This window comes from Patella vulgata, chromosome 1 (assembly GCF_932274485.2).
Source record: "Patella vulgata chromosome 1, xgPatVulg1.2, whole genome shotgun sequence".
In the NCBI taxonomy this organism is placed as follows: Eukaryota; Metazoa; Mollusca; class Gastropoda; family Patellidae; genus Patella; species Patella vulgata.
The window spans coordinates 67902551-67927859 of record NC_065879.2 but is presented as its reverse complement, the minus strand read 5'-3'; the positions used below and the strand labels follow the sequence as shown (position 1 = coordinate 67927859).

Genomic DNA, 25309 nt, shown 5'->3' with positions numbered 1-25309 from the left:
TTTGACTAAATTAATGTATACATGACTTGTGGAATATGTCGAGCTTCGTTCTTCCGAGTCCCTTGTTACAAATGGCGCTGAAACGCATTATGGTACACGATTCGTGTAGCAATGGTAAAATGTTTATTTTGTTTATTTTGTCTTAAATATTGGATATCAGAAGCCCATCTTTTCCCGGTATGACCAGAACATCAATGTTGATTTAAATTAACAAATAATTCGTGTTTTCAATGTCGAAGACTTTGGATGATATTGGGTTAGAAATTTAGCTACGTTAACCATCCACATAAGCACTGACCGAACGGTAAAAACAGGTTGCCGTTTACATCCTTAAAAGACAGATTTATTTCGTTATCATTATCCCCTTCTAGGCGGTAATCCCTACATATCTCACACCAATCGGGGCGTTGCCTGCACCGAGAACACCTCTCAGCTCAAATTCATGTACATGCCTCTGCATATTTTCACGTTTATATAAGATCAAGGCAATTAACCATAAGGGGTGAAAATGACCCCTCCAGATTTTCTGAAATGTTTTTTGGGTGGTAGCATAACGATGAATATATCACATTTTCATCCCTCTTTATGGTAAATGTTTTATAGAGCTGTTGGAAGACGTTTGTTCCAGACAGATAAAAATTAAATGAAAAATGTCCCCAATTTGTTTTCACAGTCAATACGTTCGTAAGTACGCAATAAGTCATTCGCGGAGATTTTGTGTTTTGTGAATCTATAGAGGATAACGTCTTTCCAAAAATGTGAAAATTGTCTTGGATTATAAATTTAATGCGAATTAAGTTCTGTAAATGTAAAATGATATTGCATTTCTACATACCTCGAATTTAGATTAGTACCAGAACAGGTAGACGATCGTTATTCCATCTGTTTTGATATCCAATAAAAAAAATGGTTTCTCACTCATGGTATCATACTTACAGCATGTTATATTATAGACTGTAAGTTAGCAGCGTGAAGGTTTGTTATACTATACCAGACAAGAATAGTACTGATAGTTAATCGATAATTTATATTGATAGGTAATCGATAGGAATTAATGACGATAATTTATACTCATGGAAGATACCAATATGGTTATTATACCCCAATAAATATTGTCCTTTGTTTTTAAAGAAATGTATTTTTATGCGCGGATCCTGGATTTGTTTTTAGACAATGAGTGCTTTGTGCAGAGACGTGATATAATTTTTTTGCGGGGGTTTCAATGACAGATTTTTAACAGCGGCTGGTCGTTCGGATGGGATGAAAACAGTGGTCCTCTGCATGTAGACATTGAGGTGCACGTAAAATAATCTTTGACAGATGAAATTCTAGGTGTAGGTGGAAACGTAAAATTTCACTCATTTAGCACACCATTAGCGTATTCCGGTCATCAATTGCCCGGTTGGTGTGCAGAATAGGGCGATAACCCCCTTTTCGAGGGTTAGACTTTTTCTGGATGTTAATGGCTCAAAGATAACCGGGAATAAGTAGTTAGATCTTATGTAGAGTAGTTCAAAAATATAAAAAAAAAGGCAGAACAAAATAAATATCTACTTAAATTAGATGCCATCCAAGGTAAAGAAATGGGTTTCGGATAAAAAAGAATAAAAGCTTAAACTACTTATAGTCTCATAGTGAACGTCCAATGTGTCCTATAAACATGCTCTAAATGCCCTATAAAGATTTTCTAATCATCATGTAAGGCTTTTCTAAATGTCTTACAAGAATTAATTATAATTGTTATTTTCTAAAAGCCATTGAGCCAATGACTTATCATTGGACAAACATATATGAAATGTGTACTGGTCGCTAGGCGGCACCTGGTAATTTTCTGTAAAACATAAAGCATAATTGGATCGTTTTTTGGGGTTTTTTTTGTGGGTGGAGGGCGGGGGGGGGGGGGCAAGAAACGTATATATTATTATTATTGGCCTAACCAACAGAAGACAAAAAGTCAAATAGTGCATAGTTTTCTAAAGGTGAATCTTTAGCTACTATGTCAATATTATGTCTAAGGGGGACAAAGAAAATATCAAAATGTTATGTTTGGTCCATTTGTTTATTCTCTAGCTGGCCGCTCACCTCTGGCTTGCTGCTGTGGTTTCGATACCTGGTGTGAGCGTATGTGGCTTGGAGATAGGGGCGCCATCTCAACCTCGTGGGTTTACTCCGGGTACTCCGGTTTCCTCCCACAGAAAAGACCCCTGCGCGTGCGGTAAGTTAATAAACATGAAAAATAAGACTTGTCTGCAATATCACCTTTGGTGGAAGCGGACGTTAAACACTAAGAGCAACAACAAGGATAAAGCAATTTCAACGGCTGGTAATAGTTTAAGAAAAAGTGCGAAATATTTATGGCAAACTGTATGGTATGGACTAAACTATAATTAACTATCAAAATAAGCGTTTTCAGAAAATGTCACAAATTCTTCATTGTCACAATTACAGCGATAAAATTTTCATGAGATAGTTGAAAGATAAACCATTTAGAGGCGCCAAAATGAGGACTAAACACTAAACGCTATTTAAAGGTCATCTAAAGGGCCCCTTCGTTATTTCTCCCTAGCCAGAGATAGAACACCCCATATCACTCCTGACTGGCCTCATATTGAAGTGAGGTGTTGTCCCGAATATAGTGGGTTTACAAAGCATTTTGTTCACAGTTGGGCATTTCTATTTCTTTTTTTTTTTTAAATTTATTTTCAAATCTGCGTTCTGACGAATTATTCAAGAAGGTAGTTGATTTTAATTGAAACTATCCAGAAGGTGTAAACACTGTTGAAGATGAACAGTTCCAGTGGAAGGCTTTATCATGCTGAAGCTTTATAATTGTGTACGCAACTTCAAGACACCATTCCAAAAATTCCGCGGTTGCTTTTAACCAGCCCAGCTAATTGCACGTGTGAACGTCATTTGAAACTGATTAAATCGATCATTTTTATACAATACCATACTTAATGTAAACGTAACCTATATTTACTAAAGTGCGACAGGGTCTCCATGTATTAATGCAACACTAGGGCACTTAAAAGAACCCTTTTAGTCAGTTTAAAATCGAAGAAGAGTAGGCGGAAACTCCTTTATGCAGGCAAAATTCTCTTAGCTTGACCCTCGCCCGGCAACAGCAACAAAAGAAGAAAATGACCGTTATAGTTTTCACAATTATTATTAAAGTAATTTTCAAACAAACAGTGCAAACCTGAATTTATGCCATATAGCCTAATTATTTTCTATTTTTTTAATTCTCATCCAAATCGTTATTTTCGATAAAAGATCTTTGATGTTTAATGCATAGAAACATCGGTTTAATGTATTTTGAAAGAACTACGTTGTACTAGTTCGTCTATTTATAGCAATTCTCTCCCTGTCTCTTTTCTCCCCTTTTGCATGCCCATTTTCGTTGATTTTTTGGTCTAGAATTAACATTTTCTGCCGGGTTTTGGTAAATATTTATGATTATGAGGCGGAAGGATAACAGAGTTATCAGTTTGGTGACGGTGATGATATGTACGGCGAATACATGTAGTTACATGTTTTTATTATGCTTCTTCAAGTTTGTGTATCTCAAAATTTGGTGGCCAACCTGATACAAATTTTAGTGCAAACACATGACTATTTGTTCCTCTGTCTCTAGTGAAAAGCATTCAGTCCATGAAAATTTTTGGAGTTGGGCAAAGTGGCCAGAATTAACATTAAGTTAACGGGGAAATTATGGTGGTCTGGATCCGTTTATTGAAGGCAAAATGAATTTGTCTCCCTTATCTCTTTCTACTTGATCGCGACTATTTTCAAATGTTCTTGTTAATCGAGAAACTAATATTGACCTTTGAACCTGATAACATGGCAGCGATGACAGCAAGCGTAAATCCAGACCTCCAGAATGAACGGAATAAAGCCACTTTTGATCCAATACAATTAACATATTTATTGCATAATGGTCCACAACAAACCAGGCGTAAAAGATACATTCGTAAGTTGATTGTTTTAAAAGTGACAATTCATAAAACTTTCTTTTGTCGAGTGAGACCAAAAGAAGCGTCCCACTTTATGACCCTAGCTAGTTTAGTTTAGTTTTGACATGTACGTTCGCTACGAAACCATTGATTGCCAATGTTTTGTGAGTTTTTCAATGGAAGTTGTATAGATTTTTTGTCGAATGAATCATTTTAAATTTCAAGTTTCCCATTTAAAAGTTTCTGAAGTTTTCCCATTAATGGGTAATTTTAGACCGATGCAGGTCAAACTATGATACTAACGTCAGTGAATAATAATTTGGTCAATTTTTGTCATGTACACGTTTAATATTGGCTTCTTGTAAAATCATTGGAAGTTGTATAGATAATAGAATTGTTAAATTTATTCTCTATTATTTGTAAAATGAAAGCAAAGAAAATTCATTTTTTTTGTGTTTTGTGCAAAGGGCAAAGTTTATTTTTTTTTACCTGGAAAATGCTAACTCATGAAAGGAAAGTTTAAAGTCCACTTGTACAAAACATGATGTTAATATTAAATAGATTGCAGTATATGTAAAATATTCATGTCACTAATATCAACTTACAAGGATTTGAAGGTCAAAAGTGTAAAATATATTTTTTATATATAAAAAGATGAGTAGCTAGGTACATTAAAATTGCATATATTTCAGGTGTTGTAAAATATATTTTACACTTTGGAGCTTAAAATCCATGTAATGTATAAGTTTAAATTAGTGACATGAAATGGTGCAATCTATTTAATATTAACATCATTTTTATTATATGTTTTATTGTGATATCTTTACAATCAATAATTGTGATATACATAAACTCATGATTATACATCCATACATAAGCTTATGTATATCACAATAAAACTATGATCATATATATGGAATCATAAAAATGAATTCTTTTAATATATACTTCTGTAACCCTCAAGAATTGTCAAACTGGCCAGAAACCATAACATTTCACCTTTATAACTTACATGTATATCACTCAGGAATTAAGTATCATCGTTAAATTCAGTCAAAACTCACAGGCTTTCAAAAAAATGATATGATTGCATAGACATGTCCCAATAGTAATCTCAATAACATCAAACCAACCAATTAGATAATTTATATTGACCTATCAAAGAGGTTTTTAAATCATTTAACTTTAAAGATCATTATAAGATTTTCTTTCATTCTGTTTCTTTCACAGAATCTCTAGCATTAAATGATAGAGTTAAACAGAATTTCCGAACATGGACAGAATTATCTCGTGAAGAACGATATGAAGAATCAATGAAAAAATGTATTTACTGTGCTGACCGAGTGAAAGAACTCGGTTTTAAAGATCCTGTTGATATCTATATCTATAATCAGTAAGTACATGAGAGAGAGAGATAGAGAGAGAGAGAGAGATTAACGGCCACTTGACACTTGGTAATTTCGGGACTAACACATCGTTCAACTTTATTTCAATAATTCCCTTGCGCGTAGGAATCTTTAGTAGTGGGTGGAAACCAGAGGACCAGGAGAAACCCCACGTGGTTTGACAGTCACATACAACCAGGGAATCGAAACCACACCGGTTGACTCAATGACAGTCCTTATGATACAGCACGCAGGTGCTAACCATTCGGCCATCCAACCCCCTGTAAGTACATGAAGTCCCTCTGTGAATTATATTTCAATCTTTCATTTCACCAAGTCTTAAGATCTGGTATACCCAAAAAGTTCCGGATTCAGTTCAGTAATATGACCACCAATTTATTTACATATAGGGCACAGCACCCTATTGTATATCGAGTGTCACTCCCCCCTCCCCTGGAATTCATTTCTTTAAAAACTATATATACATCTTATGTATATTATACATAATCTTAATTTTTGGCATTGCTTTAAATGTGTACATAAACCATTAAATTTTCTGTGACCATTTATATAAGACACAAAATATTTAAGACCCTTAAAGTAGGGGTGTCACAATAAGACATTTTTTTTACAAATCATTTCAGGCCAGCAATTTCCAGAGGCGAAATTGCTAGCTGAATACGATTTTTAAATTTTTTTTTATCTATGACGTCATTTTCGGTTGGGGTTTGTCTGATTTCCAAAATGGCCGCCAAAAGTTGACGTAAAATGAATTTCCAGATAGGATGGGTGATTTTCATGCAAAATATGGCTTGTAATATATCATATATAAGTTTTTTGTTGTAATTGAACTGAAAAATAATCTCTAAAACTAGTTTCCCCAAATCCAAGATGGCGGAAATTCAAAATGGCGGCTAAAATTGACCTAAAATGGCCGATTTGTCAGATTAAAGTCATTTCACAGTTTGATTTGGTTTGTAATATGTAATCTAAAGGGGTTTCACTGTCACTGAACTTAAAATTAATCTAAAGAAAAAAAGAGTTTTCAAAATCCAAGATGGCGGAAATTCAAAATGTCGACCAAAATTTATCTAAAATGGCCGATTTGTCAGATAAAGGTCATTTCACTCTTTGATATGGTTTGTAATACGTAATTTAAAGGGTTTTCAATGTCATTGAACTTAAAATCAATCTAAAATAGAGTTTCCAAAATCCAAGATGGCGGAAATTAAAAAATGGCGGCCAGATTTTCTCTAAATTGATCAATTTTTAAGATAATCGTCAATTTTCTGATTGATATGGCTTGTAATATGTCCTCTATTAAGTTTTCAGAGTCACTGAATTTGATAGGGGGGGTTGGATGGCTGAATGGTTAGCGTGCGCGCGCTGTATCATAAAGTCTGTCATTGAGTCGACTGGCGTGATTTTGAATCCCCGGTTGTACGTGGCAAGGAGTAGGGTCGCCTGTCCAACCTCGTGGGTTTTCTCCGGGTCCTCCGGTTTCCTCCCACTGCTAAAGACCCCTACGCACAAGCGAATTATGTAAATAAAACTAAACCATATGTTAGTCCCGAAATGACCTAGTTTGTGTCGAGTGGACGTTAAACCCCATTTCTCTCTCTTTCTCTCTGAATTTGATAATTGAAGATGATTGTTTCAGAAAAAAAAGGGACAATCATCAATCTTTCTCTTGGATTGGTTTATAATAGCAAATTGTAATAGTTTTTTTAGGGCAACTTAATTTGACCTAACCCAGGAATCTACCTGTCAATAAATAAACCATGTGCAGAACTTACCAGTCAGCTAATTAGAATTTCAAAGAATTTAACCTTAAGACACAATAAATGTAGCTTAATTGTTTTTATGCATAAAAACATATGATGCTAATGATAATGTTAAGAATTGACCCCCACCCCCACCCCATAACAATACAACAGGGCCAACTGACGCATTTTTAATTTCATCTCCTTTGTCTTTGCACCATTTTACCAGAGTGAGAATCATTTGTGGTATATCCAGTCATTAAGAATTTAAGTTCTCCTATTCGTTCAGAAATGGTAATGTGGTCCGTTTTTGCATCGAAGACTCCGTGTCCAGTAACTTTTGTGGTATAGTCTAGATGTTGTATCCACAGGTCATTTTCGTCAGTGACGTATTTCACAACAAGTTCTACATGTAAGAACAACACATAAGAAAAGAGGAAATCGTGGGGGATGACTTTTGGGATACCTAGTCGTAAATGCATTTCCAATTATTTTCGTGATGATTATTTTTAAACTTAGAACTTGGTGTGCATTACATTACAGACGAAAATGATCTGTGGATACCATATTTAGACTATACCACACAAGTTGCCGGACACAGAGACTTCGATGATTCATTTTACACTTTTCACTTTATGAAATACATGACTGACAAATATGAATTCATCTGTCTAGATGATACCACAAACGGTTTCCGGACATAAGTCTTCTGAACAAAAGTTAATAAATATTGATATTCGTCAAGCAGTGTGCTATGAGGAAAATTGGCTCAGACAGTGGTACTATGGTGTACTCTTATTTCGAATTCCAACTGTCTAGGGTTCTTGTATGCGCACGTCAACGTGTACATATAAACCTGGTTTCTCGAGAAGCCCCCGGTGCTGCATCCTGACAAGGAGAAACCACACTGGAAAATCCTAAGGTACTTTTTCAGCAAACATAGGGATCGAACCCCAGATCTCGTTCTTAGCGAGTCTTACTCACTGAACCACTGTTTCGAACCATTTCTGAATAAACAATAGATAAATTCTTAACAACTGGATATATATACCTCACTGTTTTGCTGGAATAATATTAAATCTTGTTTATGTGAGATCCAGTATAACAGTTCCAGTTACCATCAAAATAACTACTACTCTTTGCTATTACAAGCCAATCCAAGAGGAAAATTCACGATTTTCCTGTTGTATTTTTAAGCAATCATCTACCATCTTCAAAATTCATTTTTGATGTAATATTCATTTTTAAAATTCATTTTTGAGGTAATATTTATTTTCAAAATTCATTTTTGAGGTTATTTTCAAGTTCGTGGACTTTGAAAACCTAATAAAGGACATTATTACAAGCCATACAAAACCGAAAAAATGACGATTATCTGAAAAATCGTTCATTTTAGGGAAATTCTGGTCGCCATTTTGGATTTTCAACCATCTTGGATTTTGGAAACTCTTCTTTTGAGGTTGTATTTAAGTTCAGTGACACAGAAAACCCTTTAAATCGCATATTACTCGCCATATCAAACTTAAAAATGACGATTATCCGAAAAATCGACCATTTTAGGGAAATTCTGGCCGCCATTTTGAATTTCCGCCATCTTGGATTTTGGAACCCCGTTATATTTAGATTAATTTTAAGTTTAGTGACACTGAAAATCCTTTAAATTACATATTATAAATCATATCAAAGAGTGAAATGACTTTTATCTGACAAATCAGCCATTTTAGGTAAATTTTGGCCGCCATTTTGAATTTCCGCCATCTTGGATTTGGGGAAACTAGTTTTAGAGATTATTTTTTCAGTTCAATTACTAACATACCTTATATATGATATATTACAAGCCATACCTTGCGTGATAATCACCCATACTATCTGGAAATTAATTTTTCGTCAAATTCTGGCGGCCATTTTGGAAATCAGACAAACCCCAACCGAAAATGACGTCACAGAAGTGAAATAATCTCATAATCGTCTTCAGTGACAAATTTTGCCTCAGAAACAACCCGACCCCAAATTTTGTTCCGATTGTGACACCCCTACTTAAAGACAGAATCTTGATAGATTTTATAATGGAGAAGAGATTAGCCAATACAATGGCTAGTCTATTCGAGCTTTTGGTGATGTGCGCACTGAATTATGGGAGACACCTGTAGAGAACTTAAAACAAACAAAAGTTAAAGTTCATCAGTGTCAAGTGGAGTCATCAAAACTATTAAGAAATTAAAAGAAATTAAAATCTGTATTTTAATCAGATTGTCTTTGATTCCACTCATTTCAGGATGTTCACGGGCCATGAGAATTCACCGTTTGGACTTCACAACAGTATGTTTACTGATGTTCTCACACAGCAAGGTACTGAGGAACAAAAAGCTAAATGGTTACCACTGGCTAAAAACTACCAGATACTTGGTACATATGCTCAAACAGAGATGGGTCATGGTAGGTGCTACAAGTAGTGTCATTCATCAAGCATTCAATTTCTTGTGGAAGTATTGTAACCAGGACAACACTATTCAAAAACAAAAGTGTGCATTTCAAACTTTACTTTCCTTGGCAGAAGTCTTTTAAATTTAAAGAGCCTGAAATTACTTCATAGTTATTTAGCCAATCAAAACGATCATGGTGGAATTGCTAATGTTAGTATTTGTTTTATATGGCATTAATTGGGAAGATGGAATTGGTATTTTTTTGCGATCTTGTGATAGCTTATGGTGCAATTGTTAATGTTAGTGGTTGTCTTATATGTTATTACCGCACTTGTCAACTTATTGATAATGTTGGATACACTGTTAACTCCTAGTAGAATAATATAGTGTAAAGTAGATAAAGAACAAGTATTATATATTTATATATTTTTTGATATGTCCAGGTACCTTTGTGAGAGGTTTAGAAACTACAGCCACTTATGATCCTAAAACTCAAGAATTTGTGTTGAACTCTCCGACCTTGACATCTATTAAGTATTGGCCTGGAGCTTGTAAGTATGCTTATAATCAGAATCTTTACAAGAAATTACTGTGTTGTGAAGTTAATTATCCACATATCTAAAAAAATGTTCCTGCATGTGTTCATGGTCTTTATCTCAAAGTTCAGTAAAGGCCATTAATTCACAATTATCACACTGGGTCGTTTTAAGTCTTGGGGTGAGTAACGAAGTGTTGCACGAACATACTAAAATTATACTTGAAATTGTGAATGAGTTCAGTTGGGGCTGGGTTGATTTTGAATTACTGATGGATATAACTTAAACCTGGTCACATGATATAATGCAACCGATGTCACCCATACATATACAAGACATATTGTCATTGCCTCAGTCTGTCCATCAGCGTTAATCGCTTGTGGATGATCTAAATCATGAAGTTATCTTCCGATTGACTTGAAATATACACAGTGTTTATGTCATGAGACAATTTCCCACAACTCCAAGAGTCATGGGTACTCAAATTGTAAGATTTCTGTTGTCTTTTGTTGTCATTCATCATTTTTTATATGCCCACATTTTCATGTGGACGTATATTGTCATCGCCCCTGTCCGTCCATCCATCCGTCCTTACAGGTCTCAATTTTTATCCGATTTCAATGAAACTTGAAATATAGGTTTATCACCCTAAGATCTCGGTTCATTTCGATATTGGCATGTATCGGACTGTAACTTCATGGATTATGTAACTTCATGGATTATGGCTCCTGATTGTACAAAAAATCACGTTTTTAGCATGTGAACACTATAGAGATCACAATTTTTATTCGATTTGGTTTAAACTTGAAATGTATGTTAATAACCCACAGATCTCGATTCCTTTTGATATTCGCGCATATCGGACCATAACTTCCTGAATTATGGCCCCTGATTGTACGGAAAATCGCATTTTTAGCTTGTGGACCCTATAGAGGTCACAATTTTTATCCGATTTAAAAAAAAACATTTGAATATGTCACCGTTACATCCTCAGGATGGTTGAGTTCGAATTTCGTGAAAATCGGACCGAAACTGCTGGACTAAATGGCAGCCCCTTCTGGGTATGTGTTTTGTTGCCTGGCAACCCATATTTCTATTTCCAGTGGGCAAGACCAGTAATCATTGTATTGTCATAGCGCAGCTATACACTCAAGGTCATTGTCATGGGTTACAACCATTCATAGTTCCACTACGTAACCTTGACAACTATCAACCATTACCAGGTATTTATATTTCTACCACTTTTAAAGACTCCTGCAAACTATTGAAATAAAGATGCATCATATGTTAGTCCCAGGATAGTCTTGTTTGTGTGTACTGGACTTTAAACCCTAATTATGTGCGTCTTCACTGAATAATTCCTATGATGTCACCCAAATCTGTAATTGAGAGAGGCATACACATTTATTATACTCTTTGGCTGCTCAGGACACCATAAATACAGTGTAATCTTGATGTTAATAAACCTTTCCACATTAAGGGCAGTAGATTACCAGTCCAGAACATTTTGAATTAACAAATTTGTAATCAAAGTGACACAGAATTGAGTTCTGTGAGTCTGGTAAACAGATGTGGTGTGAGCAGAATTCTGCCATAATCAAATGTGTCATCTATGATGATTGGTTGAGATAGCAGTTGCGTGCAAGTCTACTTATGTTTATTGGATGCACACCTTTTTTATGAAGGATTGAGAGAATTCAATACCAGAGTTTACCCAATTTTTGCAATCAAAGGGGAGCAGCGTATATGTATGCCCATCTTCTTTAGCCCAGTCATAGCAGAACAATAGAATGTTAAACCCCATTTCATTTCCTATGTTTAAGGGAGGTAACCATGTTATTTTACAGGAGTTGAAGTTGGAGATATAGGTTTAAAGTTTGGATATGATGCAGTGGATAATGGCTACCTGAGACTAAGTAATATCAGAATACCAAGAGAAAACATGCTGATGAGATATTCTAAGGTAAATAATTTGCCATAATAATTCAAAATTTGGGCTGTTGAGTCATGTGACCCTCTGACACAAGCAGTGTCGGCACCAGCCGTCGGTGATTGGGGGGGCAGAGCTGGGGCAAAGTCCATGGTTGAGGGGGCAAAGGCACGAGCTTCAACTAGGGGTAGGGGGCCTCCCCCAGAAAATTTTGAAAAACAGGTTGCCGGAAATGCAGCCTGGCAGTATTTCAGATCGATGAAGTAAAGTGTCAAACGAACGGACTTGAGAATCACAACGAAGCCCACTCAAGAGCATCAAAGTAGGAATTTCTGCCCCAGAAAATTTTGAAAAATAGACTGCCGGAAATGCTGTCTTACAGTATTCTGTCAGGCATCGATAGTCAAGATAAATAGATCTGACCAGATACCGTCCGTCGCCTGTTCACTAGTTTATCCGACTAGAGAACAAAATGTCAAACGAACAGACTTGCGAACCTCAACGAATTCCCCTTGTGAGCGCCAAAGTAGCGAGTCCATTGGGGACCTCGCCAAGAAAATTTTGAAAAATAGACTGTCAGAAATGCTCTACAACATGCAAGTTTATGACTGAGTGGGGATGTGGGATTTATTCACCGTAGAAGGTATTGATTACCGAAACGTATCACAATTCTTAAATTATTGGGGGGGCAAACAGAGGGCAGACCAGATTAATGGGGGGGGGGGGCAAATGCCCCCCTTGCCTCCCCGGCGCCGCCACTGGACACAAGGTTATCTTCTATACGTTAGCATGGGTATCTGAAAATCATGTGGAAGTCATTTCTTGAGTCGGCTATAATTGCATGAGGCAGTGTATGCTCACTGTCTCTAGAACACCTGATACCACTTCTCAATAGGTCTATTTTTGTATTTAAATGACTATGGGCATACAAGTGGTAAAAAGGCAGAAATAAAAACTAAATATTATCATATTTATCATAATCTTAACCAGTCTGATTAAAACACAGATCCTATTTCATTTCGTTTTTGATAGTTCAAAATTTTGTTTTACTTGTCTTTACTACACTTGGATCTGGAAGGGTTGTTATATTACCGGCGTTTTGGTTGAAGTGAGGGATAAGGCAATGAAACAGTCTGTTACGGCGACTTCTTGGTGTGCCATGCACGGAACTGTGGGTAAACCACTAGAAATGTCAAAGCTGATTGATTAATCAATGTCTGACGTCATAGGGTCAAAAGCTGCTTGTACGACCCATGACACGACCTTCGAGTAGTGTAGGCCATCAAATGTATAAAAATACGGAATGAAATATAGATCTATATTTTAATCAGATTGAATATATAATCCTTATTATTTACAATACATGTATTTAAAGATTTAACTACTTATTGACATTAAGTGCTACCTGTTAGATAAGTCTATTTATTGTCATAATGTTGTTAATCAGGCTTGGGAAGGGTCAAGAGCTGCACATGAATCCTGCAGATGACATAGAATATATCAGTATTTTCTGTTATCTTTCCGTTCACATTTTTAATGCTTGTGACAGTTCATAGTTTATTTTTGTTTGTTTTAAACTTGCCCTTTTGGATTTGTTGACAATGTTTTTAGAGCTACTACAGAAGGCTTTTCTGCTGGTGGATGTGTTAGAGAGCCTAAAAATCCACCATTTCATGTTTTACTTTGGTCATTGGGTCATGTTGTTGGTTGATACTTTCTATTAGTATGTGCAGGGGTATAACACATATAGAGTCAAATCCCACATACTAATGAAAGTACATGTAAAATGACATGTTTATATATAAAAAACCCCAGTGAAATTGTTGTAAAATTGTTGTAAAACCATTGTCAAAATATCCATCAAATTCTATCTGTTTATGACATGTCTGTTAGACCAAATAAGGTAATGTTCTCTCCCCTGGTCTTGGGAGAATGGGGTGTTTATTCCATATTTGGGAATGAAATTAACGCCAAGGAACGTCTATGACGCACAGAAATAAGGGCGTTATAAAAGAAGGGTGTTGAGCGAAATTGATCAGAGCTCACCCAGATATTCCGAGCAGCTATCATCTATGCTTTATTGAGAACGAGGGACCGTCGAAGCCAACTAGTTTAACAATAAAGTTGTAGAAACCATCTAACCTGTAGTTTTATTACGATCACAAGGAACACGACAAGGAAGTCCGATAATACTACATATGTTATAGGTAACAGAAGATGGTGTTTTTATTAAACCAAAGAATGATAAATTACTATATGGTGGTATGGTTATGATACGATCATTTATAACTGGTGATTGTGGACGTGGATTAAGTCAGGCCTGCACAATAGCTATCAGATACAGTTCAGTCAGACATCAAACGGAGGTTACTCCAGGGTAAGATATTACTCGTCCATTTTTTTTCTTTATTGTCCCCCGCCTTTCGAAGAAAGCAGGGGACTATTAAAATGGGTTCGTCCGTCTGTCTGTCCGTCTGTCTGTCCGTCTGTCCGTCCGTCCGTCTGTCTGTCCGTCACACTTTTTGGGACACAATAACTCTCTTCCTAATTGAGCTAGAATGTTCAAACTTGGTGTATGTGTTTATTAGGTCAATGCCTTGATGGAGTTCGAAGATGAGCATTTTCCGCTTAGGGTAAGCAGAGATAAGCAATTTGATTGGTTGATGCTTTGGGACACGATAACTCTCTTCCTAATTGGGCTAGAATGTTCAAACTTGCTGTATGTGTTGATTAGGTCAATGCCTTGATGGAGTTCGAAGATGAGCATTTTCCGCTTAGGGTAAGCAGAGATAAGCAATTTGATTGGTTGATGCTTTGGGACACGATAACTTTTAATTGAGCTAGAATGTTCAAACTTGGTGTATGTGTTTATTAGGTCAATGCCTTGATGGAGTTCGAAGATGAGCATTTTCCGCTTAGGGTAAGCAGAGATAAGCAATTTGATTGGTTGATAATTTGGGGCACGATAACTCTCTTCCTAATTGAGCTAGAATGTTCAAACTTGGTGTATGTGTTGATTAGGTCAATGCCTTGTTTCATACCCTGTTAGGGTAAGCAAAGATAAACAATTTGATTGGTTGATGCTTTGGGACACGATAACTTTAGTTCCAATTAAGTGAGAGTGATGAAACTTGGTGTATAGTTTCATTACATCAATACCTTGACTAAGTTCGATGATGAGCATTTTCTGCTCAGGGTAAGCAGAGCGATAAGCAATTTGATTGGCCGAGACTTTGGAACACAATAACCCTCCTTCTAATTGAGCTAGAATGTTCAAACTTGGTGTAGGGGTTTATGAGGTCAATGCCTTGATGGAGTGCGAAGATCAGCATTTTCTGCTTAGGGTAAGCAGAGATAAGCAATTTGATTTGTTGATGCTTTGGAACACGAAAACTTTAGTTCTAATTAAGTGAGAGTGATGAAACTTGGTGTATAGTTTCATTACATCAATACCTTGACTAAGTTCGATGATGAGAATTTTCTGCTTAGGCTAACGAGCAATAAGCATTTTGATTGGTCAAACTCTTCTTCTAATTGAGGTAGAATGTTTAAACTTGATGTAGATGTTCGTCTTGACTGAGTTCAACAACTCTTCTTCTAATTGAGGTAGGATGTTTAAACTTGATGTAGATGTTCGTCTTGACTGAGTTCAATGATTAACATATCGAGCTAAAGCTAAGCAGAGATAAGCAATTTCCTGCTTTGGGACAAGATAACTTTGATTCTATCTAATAGAGAGTGATGAAACTTAGTGTATAGTTCTTAATCAGTTTGATTGCTTGATACTTTGGAAAAAAATAGATGTGCGATTAATTAATATGTGTCATCTATTTATTTGGGGATTTCGGCGGGGGACATCAGCCTCACTGTTGGCTTGTTTTAACAAAGATAGATAATGTTGACAGATAGGTATATACTTGGATTAACTTAAAGGAAAATTCTGATTACCTCAGTTGAAACACAACTGGTATGTAAAAGAAATGTCAGTGATGTCATCAGAACTACCAGATCTTTTAATATGGAATCTTGAAAATGGCCGTTTTTAGTCATAATTCTGCCCTTTCTGAAGAAAGATATTGCTAGTTCTGGTTCTGCCAGTTAGTGTTATAAACACAGTCCTTGATTTAGTGCGGTGTTTAAACAGAAGCTCGGTGGAAGTGGACGTAAAATGCAACTAACACACACAGATATACGTGAAAATTTGTTTGTGAGATTACCTCGATATCCAGACACTAGATCATACTAATATTAACATCTGTAATATATGACATTATCCCTTTAAAAGATTATAGTTTTCAAGAATAACACATCTAAAAGTCTATGTGCTGAAAACAACAAAGGGTTGGATTGTTTAGACCACAAAGAACACACTATGTTTTGGTTTTATTTTGCAATTGAAATTTTTTCCACTATTGTAGAAAAGGTGAAGAGAAGATATTAGATTATCAGACACAACAGTATAAATTATTCCCTGCGTTATCTACAGCTTTAGCATATCTATTTGCTGGTAATGCTATCAGAGAAATGTATTTACGTGTCATGGCGGATATTAATAAAGGCGCCCTGGGTGAACTACCACAGGTAAATAAAGGGGAATATCAGCAACCGAGTGGAGATTTTGTGAGACACAGTTTTTATATAGTAGATTTTGGTGGAGATTTTGACCTTGGTTAAGTTGATCAGGTGTCCTGTGCCTAAAATTGCAGGGAAAATTAAATTTTCTAGCTCTGTACAGCTCTAAAAAAGTGTTTAGGATGACTTTGTAGAGCTGTTTTGGTTTGGGGTTCCAAAATGTTTACTTCCCCTTTTTGAGTCTCGTTGCCTGGATATGGGAGGACTACAATAATACTAAATTGTACATGTTTATATAGAGAATCTCCTACCAGTCTTTTTTGATATCAAAAAAGATGAGTAGGAGATTTTATTTATCACCCAATCCCTTCTTACATGCACAAATAGATAAATATAATTCTTTGCTGTAGATTTCACTTTTACTGAACATTACGGCGTAGTGATACATCATTTTTTGACAGCAATTCAACCATTGCAAAGTCCTTTATATTGACCCAGTGTTTCCATCTAGGTCAATTGAATAACAATAGTTCATTTTTAATTTAAAAAAAGTTAATTTAATAAGAAATGAACTGTTCTTTGAAAATAAAAAAAAGTAGTTCCGTTTCAACTGACCAATCAAATTCATGTAAAGCGATATCTCCTAAGGAGATATCGCAGTAGATTATGAAATTTATCACACAAGCGATATCTACTGTAGAATGTATTATTGGGTGATAAATATCGATATCACAATAATGATAATTTTAAATATCATCCAGCCCTTTCATATGTAATATAATTATAATTCAAGCCTTAGCTCCTCATACATATCTTGGTATTTCTAAACGTAACAAAAATGACATGAGGCAGTATACAGAGGAAACTAGAGTGTAAAATCATTTATATGTAAATGTCTTTTTAGTTTAGGGTCACAAAACAAATCTCTGAAATCAGACAGAACACTTTAGAAATACTCTTTTTTGTTGATTTTAGCTTCATGCATTATCATCTGGGTTAAAAGCATGCAGTTCGTATGCAGCCAGTGAAATGATTGAAACATGTCGTATGGCTTGTGGTGGTCATGGTTACAGTCAAGCTAGTGGATTCCCTAAAATCTATGTCAATGTAACCCCAGCGTGTACTTACGAAGGAGAGAATACTGTCTTACTATTGCAGACAGCCAGGTAATTTGCGGCAATACTATATACCGGAAAGCACCGAAAAACACTGGAAAACTACCGGAAAACACCATGTTATACTGAATACCGGAAAACACCAGAAAAACACTAAATACCGGAAAACACACTAAATACCGGAAAACACCCTAAATAGGTAACCCAGAGCCTGGTCCTCTGTTTGCGGGGAGTTGGGGTTAGTGTTAGGGTTAGGTTTTTCCGGTGTTTTCCAGAGGACCAGGCTCCGAGTTATCTATTTAGGGTGTTTTCCGGTATTCAGTATAACATGGTGTTTTCCGGTAGTTTTCCGTTGTTTTCCGGTATAGTATAGCCCGGTAATTTGTTGAACTGTCAGACACCATTTCATTTATTCCATTGATATATCAATCATTCTTTCTTTGAAGTAGAAGTTCTGTTCATGGTAATAGAATAATTGTCTCTATTTCTCTACAGACTTTTGAACGTTTCTCGGGAGAATCTGACCAAAAGCTTCATTTAGATAACTCACCAAATTCACTGAGTAATAGGTTAAACCCTATTTTATTTGCAATACTATAAAACAATAGATTATGCTAGTAGTTATGAAATGCTATATCAGAAAGATGGAATATCTGTGGTAAACAACCACCTTGATCAAATAGTGTGAAAAAATAAGCTTATTTTTAGCATAATCAGTTTTTATATCAATTTCACTGCCAGTCAGTCAAGATTGATATTTTGTGTTTATATTTAGATTGGGTTTTCTGTAAATTGCCAGACAGTCAAAACTGATAAATATGAAGTAAAGAGAGCCTTGACACAAAGCCAGTTATCTGCCATAATCATAATAAAATGACCATGTATTTGTTTGTTAATTATATTATTGTTAATTATATGTTAAACTAGCTAATATTTAATTTCAGATACTTGATGAAGTGTTTGAATTCTTCTGCACAAGGTGAAGAGTTACCTACCCTGATGTCATACTTGAACAAATCAACAGGTGGCAAGACCAGTACTATTACAGATCGTCTTAGCTTACGGTCATTGGTTGAAGCTTTCGAACATCGAGCTGCCAGGTAGTAATAAGAACCATACACAAGCCCCTGGGTTGTTTCGTCTGTAGGGGGGGGGGTTGCCGTATGGTTAACACGTGCGCGCTGTATCATAAGGTCTGTCATTGAGTCAACTGGCCTGGTTTTGATTTCCCAGTTGTACGTGACAAGGAGTAGAGTCGCCTGTCCAACCTCGTGGGTTTTCTCCAGGTTCTCTGGTTTCCTCCCACTGCTAAAGACCCCTACGCGCAAGCAAATTATTGATATAAAATTGAACTATATGTTAGTCCCGAAATGACCTAGTTTGTGTCGAGTGGACGTTAAACCCCATTTCTCTCTCTCTCCCCTGTTTCGTCTGTGATGTAACTTAGAGTGGAAGCAGACATTAAATCCCCAATTGACAACAACTGCCCTGTCTGCAAACATGTTAGATATCAGTTAACAATTGTAGTGATAATGGTTTAGCCTGGTCTGACATACTCTTGTATATAATTGTTGGTTGTGTATAATTCTCAGTTGCTACTCTTCTAATTATCTTCTGTCTTTTGTTTTCAAACTTTATCATCCATCTTCAATTCTGCATTCATAGCATTTTTAAGCAACATTATTTAGGATTCAACTAAGCACAACTGTAAAGGTGACAGGTACAGACATTTATCGACAACAGAAATCAGGGCCCTGTTTTACGAAATTTTAACTAAGATAAAATCCAAATTTTAGTAATTTGATTGGATAATATTAAATTGATTTTAGTCTTTAGCCAATCAAAATTGAAGTATCTACTAAAATTTGGATTTTATCTTTAGTTAAAATTTCATGAAACAGGCCCCAGGCTTGTATTAATATGTCCCTATCTAGATTTAGATTTTAAAAGATTGTTCCTCACTGGAGTTACTTGATGCTGTTTGTTTTTAAAAGACTTACTTGTAAATTTTAACAGATTAATCAGAGAATGTGGATCAAGAATACAGACGTTAACATCACGTGGTATGAAACCTGATGTTGCTTTAAATTCTACATCTGTGCAACTAGTTAAAGCTGCTACAGTGAGTTATCTTCTCTTTATAATTGCTAGATCAGCTAATATCAATTAACCATTGCTAGATAGACTTTCTCTATGAGTCCGGTCCATGCCCCCCTAGAAAGATTATTACCACTTGAAACAGCCGACTTAAGTTTGGTCCCAACATAGGAACCATATCCCGGAATATGTTGTTACCACTTAATATACAGTGGACTCTGTTAATTCTGACATCATACGGGATCGATACAATATGCCAGATTACATTGCATGTCGGAATACTCAATACTAGAAGTATTATACCACAAGTTTTATTGTACCTTTGAATACCGGAAGTATTATTATACACCCTCAAATACCCAGAACTTAAAATATGGTAACCTTTCTGTACATTCAAAAGGTACCAAGGATTCAATTAGTTTTGTAAGCGGTATATCGTCATCGTTGTCGTCAGAAGATACACTAACCCGAGTAAAAAGCACTTGTCATTCAGGCCTTACGATTGACCGACCAATTGATGTCTTCAAACTTAGCGTTCAAGTAAAATTGTTTCTTACAGCTGTTAAAGTTATCAGCAAACTTCTGTTTCAATTTATCTTTTCGCTTTAAAATGTTGGATACTGCAGTACGGCTAATTGAATACTTAACGGCTAATTATTTCCGTGTCGCTCGTGGATCTTTCTCAAAATCTGCTATAATTTGCTGCTTGACATCCAATGTCAAATCCATATGGGCACGCTTTGCAGGACGATCACACATTATGAACACAATATTATAATGATTAATCATCTCGGCAATTTATATATATTGTCGCTGTATTTGGCGTGAGAAACTCAAATCAAATACCAAGCGCTCTCTTACAAGAGATTATAAAATTATCAAGGTAGTCAACAAAGACAGACACATGTTTTATGCTCACAAATAATTGATTGGTGATTACTTGTCAGTTAACACCCACTGATTGAAGGCCGGATTATCCAATGTTAATTGAACACAAATTGTGTGACAGGACCTCTCATTGTTGTCGTAATTCGGAATATTCAAAATACGGATTACTCAAAACATTTTTGGTTGAAGTAATAAGGAAATAAATTGGGACACGAAAATGATGTCAGATTTCAAGGAATGCTGTAGTTGTTTTAAAATTGTCTGCTTCTGCTGCTTGGATTGAAATGTTTTGGGGGTTTTTTCAGGCTCATGTAGAATGTTGTGTTGTGAAGATTTTTGTAAATGAAGTAGAACGGAAAGATGTCAACCCACAACTTAAACCTGTTTTACAGGCTATGTGTCAACTTTATACAGTATATCTTCTATTACAGAATAGTGGGGAATTCATGCAGGTAGGTAGGGAGATACAGGTGGTTTAGGGAGGGAAGAGTGTGACGATTTTAGTATATGGATAAGTGGAGTGAGACAGGAAGAGGATATAGAGGGAAGGAATATGTAGGAGAAATGTAGAGAGAAATTTCACAAATAGTAGTGTGGTAGGAGGCATGAAATGAATTGAAACTCAGGTTTAACGTCCTACTGTTCTGCACTGACTGGGCTAATGAAGACAGTGTGCTATGAGAGAAATTTTGCCTGGACAGCGGCACTATGGACTATTCTTACTTTGAATTCCAACTGCCAAGGTTTCTTCACATGCACTCCAATGTTTTTCATTCCATCCGAACAGCTGTACATTGCCACTTGCCAGGCCCTCTGTCCTGCACAACTGACAAGGGAGAACTACCCCTGAAAAACCTGATGAACTTTCTCAGTCAGCACCGGGATCGAACAACGTCTTACTCCCTCGATAGCACTCGGAGATATCGAGATATGGAATTTTGTAAAACTTTATTAAAATAAGGAACACATCAATTATAAATCGGAATGGTATCTCCCACTCAGTTTTGAAATTGTTTTGTGGGGTCAATCTTCTGTTTATATTATTATCTTTAAAGCTTGAGACAGAGTTCTATGTAATGTGTAAATCTTTCTAAAACTCGTTCAGAACAATTTGTTGACATTGATTTTTGAACTAGTTTGGTCAGATTTGCTGCTGCGTATTCAGGGGCTTGTGACTTGTCAGACTTATGTCTATGTTTTCTTAGGATGGTTTTGTGACTGGACAACAAGTTGAAGTCCTGAATAGCAAGTTGTTAGATTTACTGAGTGAAATAAGACCGAATGCTGTAGCCATTGTAGATGGGTTCGATATACCAGATGCAATGCTGGCAAGTGCTCTTGGTCGTTTTGATGGACAAGTTTACGAGGCTTTGTACCAATACGCCAGAAACTCTAAACTTAACAAAACTGAGGTAAGTCTTTGTCTTTTATATTTTACATCTTGATTGTATTGTTTATTAGATAAATCACACACAGCTACATTCTGTTTAAAAACTACATATTAATAAGTTTTCTGTTTCAAATTCCTAGAAAATGGAAAATTTAACATTAAATTTTTGGGTATCAAATTGATATCATCGAAATTGTAAGTGAGAGATACTCCATTTATCAAGAAATAGTGACTGTTGTAGTTTATGAGGCAGTGTGTATGTACTGTTGTATTCAGCAGTAACAAATGACCTAATGTATCCCTGTTCACTAGGTATATTCCCTGGCTCTCTTTGTACTAGTATATCAATTTAGTAATCATTTAATGATTCTTGGGGGTTGGATGGCAGAATGGTTAGTGCGTGCACGCTGTCTCATAAGGTCTGTCATTGAGTCAACTGGCGTGGTTTCAATTCCTCAGTTGTACGTGACAAGGAATAGGGCTGCCTGTCCAACCTTGTGGATTTTCTCCAGGTCCTCCAGTTTCCTCCCACTGCTAAAGACCCGTAACCACAAGCGAATTGTTGAAATAAAATGGAACCATATTTTAGTCTCTAATTCTCTTTAATGATTCTCTCTGATTTGCAGATCACCATATTTGGCAATATAAAGCCATTATACTTTTTTCATAAGTTTATTTACTGAGTGGGGTATTTGTTGTAGGTCATCTGTTAAATGGGCTGGAAAAAAACCTTTTAGTCTCAAAGCCCAGGTGTTCTCAAAATGATGCTGAAATTCATGTCATTTATTTCATCTTATCTGTCTTTCAGGTATCGGATGCTTATTATAAACATTTGAAACCATTTCTGGATCGTCAACGTCAGATCTCAACACCATCGGTTGTAACTTCCCGATTGTAAAAATTAGCTATGTACAGATAATAAATATTAGACTATTAATTTATAACAAAAACTATTAATTGATTTACTTGATTAGCTGCACCAAACTATACAGACTTGCTTATCCTTGTTTTTCAAAATTAAGTTCTACTTGCTTTATGCATTCAGTAGAATCTATTTAAAAATGGAAATGTTGTATTTAGAAACTATGTATCCATCAAAAACATGTCAATAGAGAAGTGATGAACAGATAGAGGAAACAGGCAAAGAGGGTGACTTGGCCGTCATGAACAGATTGAACAATTGACAAACAATGTTATAGTTAGTTTCAACATCACCAGAATGAAGAACTTTCCAGAAATATCCTTAGAAATATTTGTACATTATTTTATTCAATTTTAGGTATCTCATTTGTTGTTAGCGTTATTTGTACAATTTATTATCCTGTGTCTCATTGAGTCTTTTTGTTATTAGTGTCACTGTTACAAGTCATCAGAATTATTTGTGCTATTTTTTATTCAATTTAACATCGTTTTCTTTGTTATTGTTAAGAAAAATAATTAAATGATGAATTTGGGATAAAAATCTTATTGTAAGTACTATCATTATTTGAATGTATGTGGAGATCATCATTTTAGGATTTTCCCTTCCCTGTTAGCAACATCTGCCATCAAGAATTAGATGGAGACAAATCTGCCAATAGTTTGTTGATAATGTACATTATAAACCATTTGAGATGAAAAGTACACATTTTGTTTTTAATTAGTTTTCAAGGAGTTGGATAAACACTGGTGGTAAATTAGTCATACTCCTCACAGTGTTTCGTTTGATTAGAGTTAATCCCACTAAACACTACTTTAATCGAAGCAAATTTCTGTTCCAAATTATGACTGGTCAATAGTCCGATTAACAACACATAACTAACTGCGTAACAATATCGTTACATTTTAAACAAAGCTCCAAATTGGACCAAATATGTTTACATAATGTTACGTCATGACTCACGATTTCATTATGCCCAATTAACCAGTGCATAGCAGAATATTGCAGAAAAACTAATTGTGTGACAAACAAGGCTATCAACACGAATACAATGTAAACAATACTGTATGGAGACGAAGAATACTTTCACCGTTTTTAATACCATAAATCACTGTCCAAAGTTTTAGGGAAGACCCCAGATTAAACGAAGGGCTGTCATGTTGCTGTACTTCAGATAGATTTGATTGCACGGGAAGAATACACACGCTCCCTCAAAAGCTCAAGTATCAGAAGCCAATCCAGCAATGGGCAGAGCGGGATTTCTCGGACCATTGATTCAGGAATATGTGCCTTAGTATAGTTCATGTGAACATTATGGTATTTGGAGTATGGGAAATTATGTACATTTACTGTGGTAAATATGTTTCTGGTAAAATTTGAAATCCATTCCTTGATTCTTCACTATATCTAAATTTAACCCATAGTGGTCTTAATTTGTATAAACTACAGATAAGTTTATAATGCGTACATTTATGTGTCAAAGTACAAGGAAAAACTTACCAATGAAATGGAAGGCATTTATAGTTTGAATTAATCATAAAAATATTAATCAAAGGTTAAGTCTGAAATGAATTCTACATAATTAGTCTTCCCCTTTAAATGAGAAGGTCAGGTGTTACAGAGTCTTTATATTTTAATTAATTATCTAGTATTAAAATAGTTTCAAGACTAGGTTGACGACATGTGTCAAAAGGGAAATATTGATACTATCATAGATAGCAGAAGCATATGATTTTGTTCATAAATGGCTACTGACAGTTACCCAGATGTCACAGTCAGGTGTCTTAATTTGATAAATAGTTGAGGCTAAATGAGTTATACTTCATGATTTACGTTGGGGAAACCTTTTTTTTTTAATACTAGATAATGAATAAAATAAAAATAATCCAACAACTGAAATTTACCTGTAAGTGTAAATATTGATACTCTTTAGCATGTTTTACTTACTTTGATACCAGCAACAGACTTGAAATTTGTATTAAATTAATCAAAAATTGTTATGGCTCTTGGTGCTCTATTTAATGTATATCATGTGATTAAGAAAGATGTAAATAATAACAATGTTTTTAAATACAAGTATAAATTTATAAAGTTAATTTTTTTCAAGAAAATGTCTAAAAACTGTCCTCTTGTCTTGTTTGTCTTTTTTTATTACTTTTTGTGGGAATGGTGTTAAGATGTTTTTCAGGAACGATTCCAGCAGAAATGACCAGAATATTGTCAAAAGTTGTTCATCTAAAATTCGGAATTCACATTAGTTAATGCAATATCAGTTGTATTTATGTTATTATCAAATCAGTACCAGGACTGCTGAAGAATAGGATGACTTGTTCGAGAT

General features: G+C 35.5%; 1 protein-coding gene across 1 annotated transcript; it reads left to right on the top strand.

Annotated features, from left to right (window-relative positions):
- The first annotated feature begins 3839 nt into the window (after positions 1-3839).
- LOC126832544 (peroxisomal acyl-coenzyme A oxidase 1) lies at positions 3840-25097 on the top strand. Its single transcript, XM_050563389.2, has 14 exons — positions 3840-3970; positions 5184-5346; positions 9377-9537; positions 9968-10075; positions 11164-11283; positions 11908-12023; positions 14198-14367; positions 16409-16571; positions 17538-17728; positions 18622-18777; positions 19694-19799; positions 20968-21114; positions 21868-22074; positions 22861-25097. The coding sequence occupies exons 1-14, from the start codon at positions 3841-3843 to the stop codon at positions 22948-22950; spliced, it is 2028 nt and encodes a 675-aa protein (XP_050419346.1). The 5' UTR covers position 3840; the 3' UTR covers positions 22951-25097.
- The last annotated feature ends 212 nt before the right edge of the window (positions 25098-25309 follow it).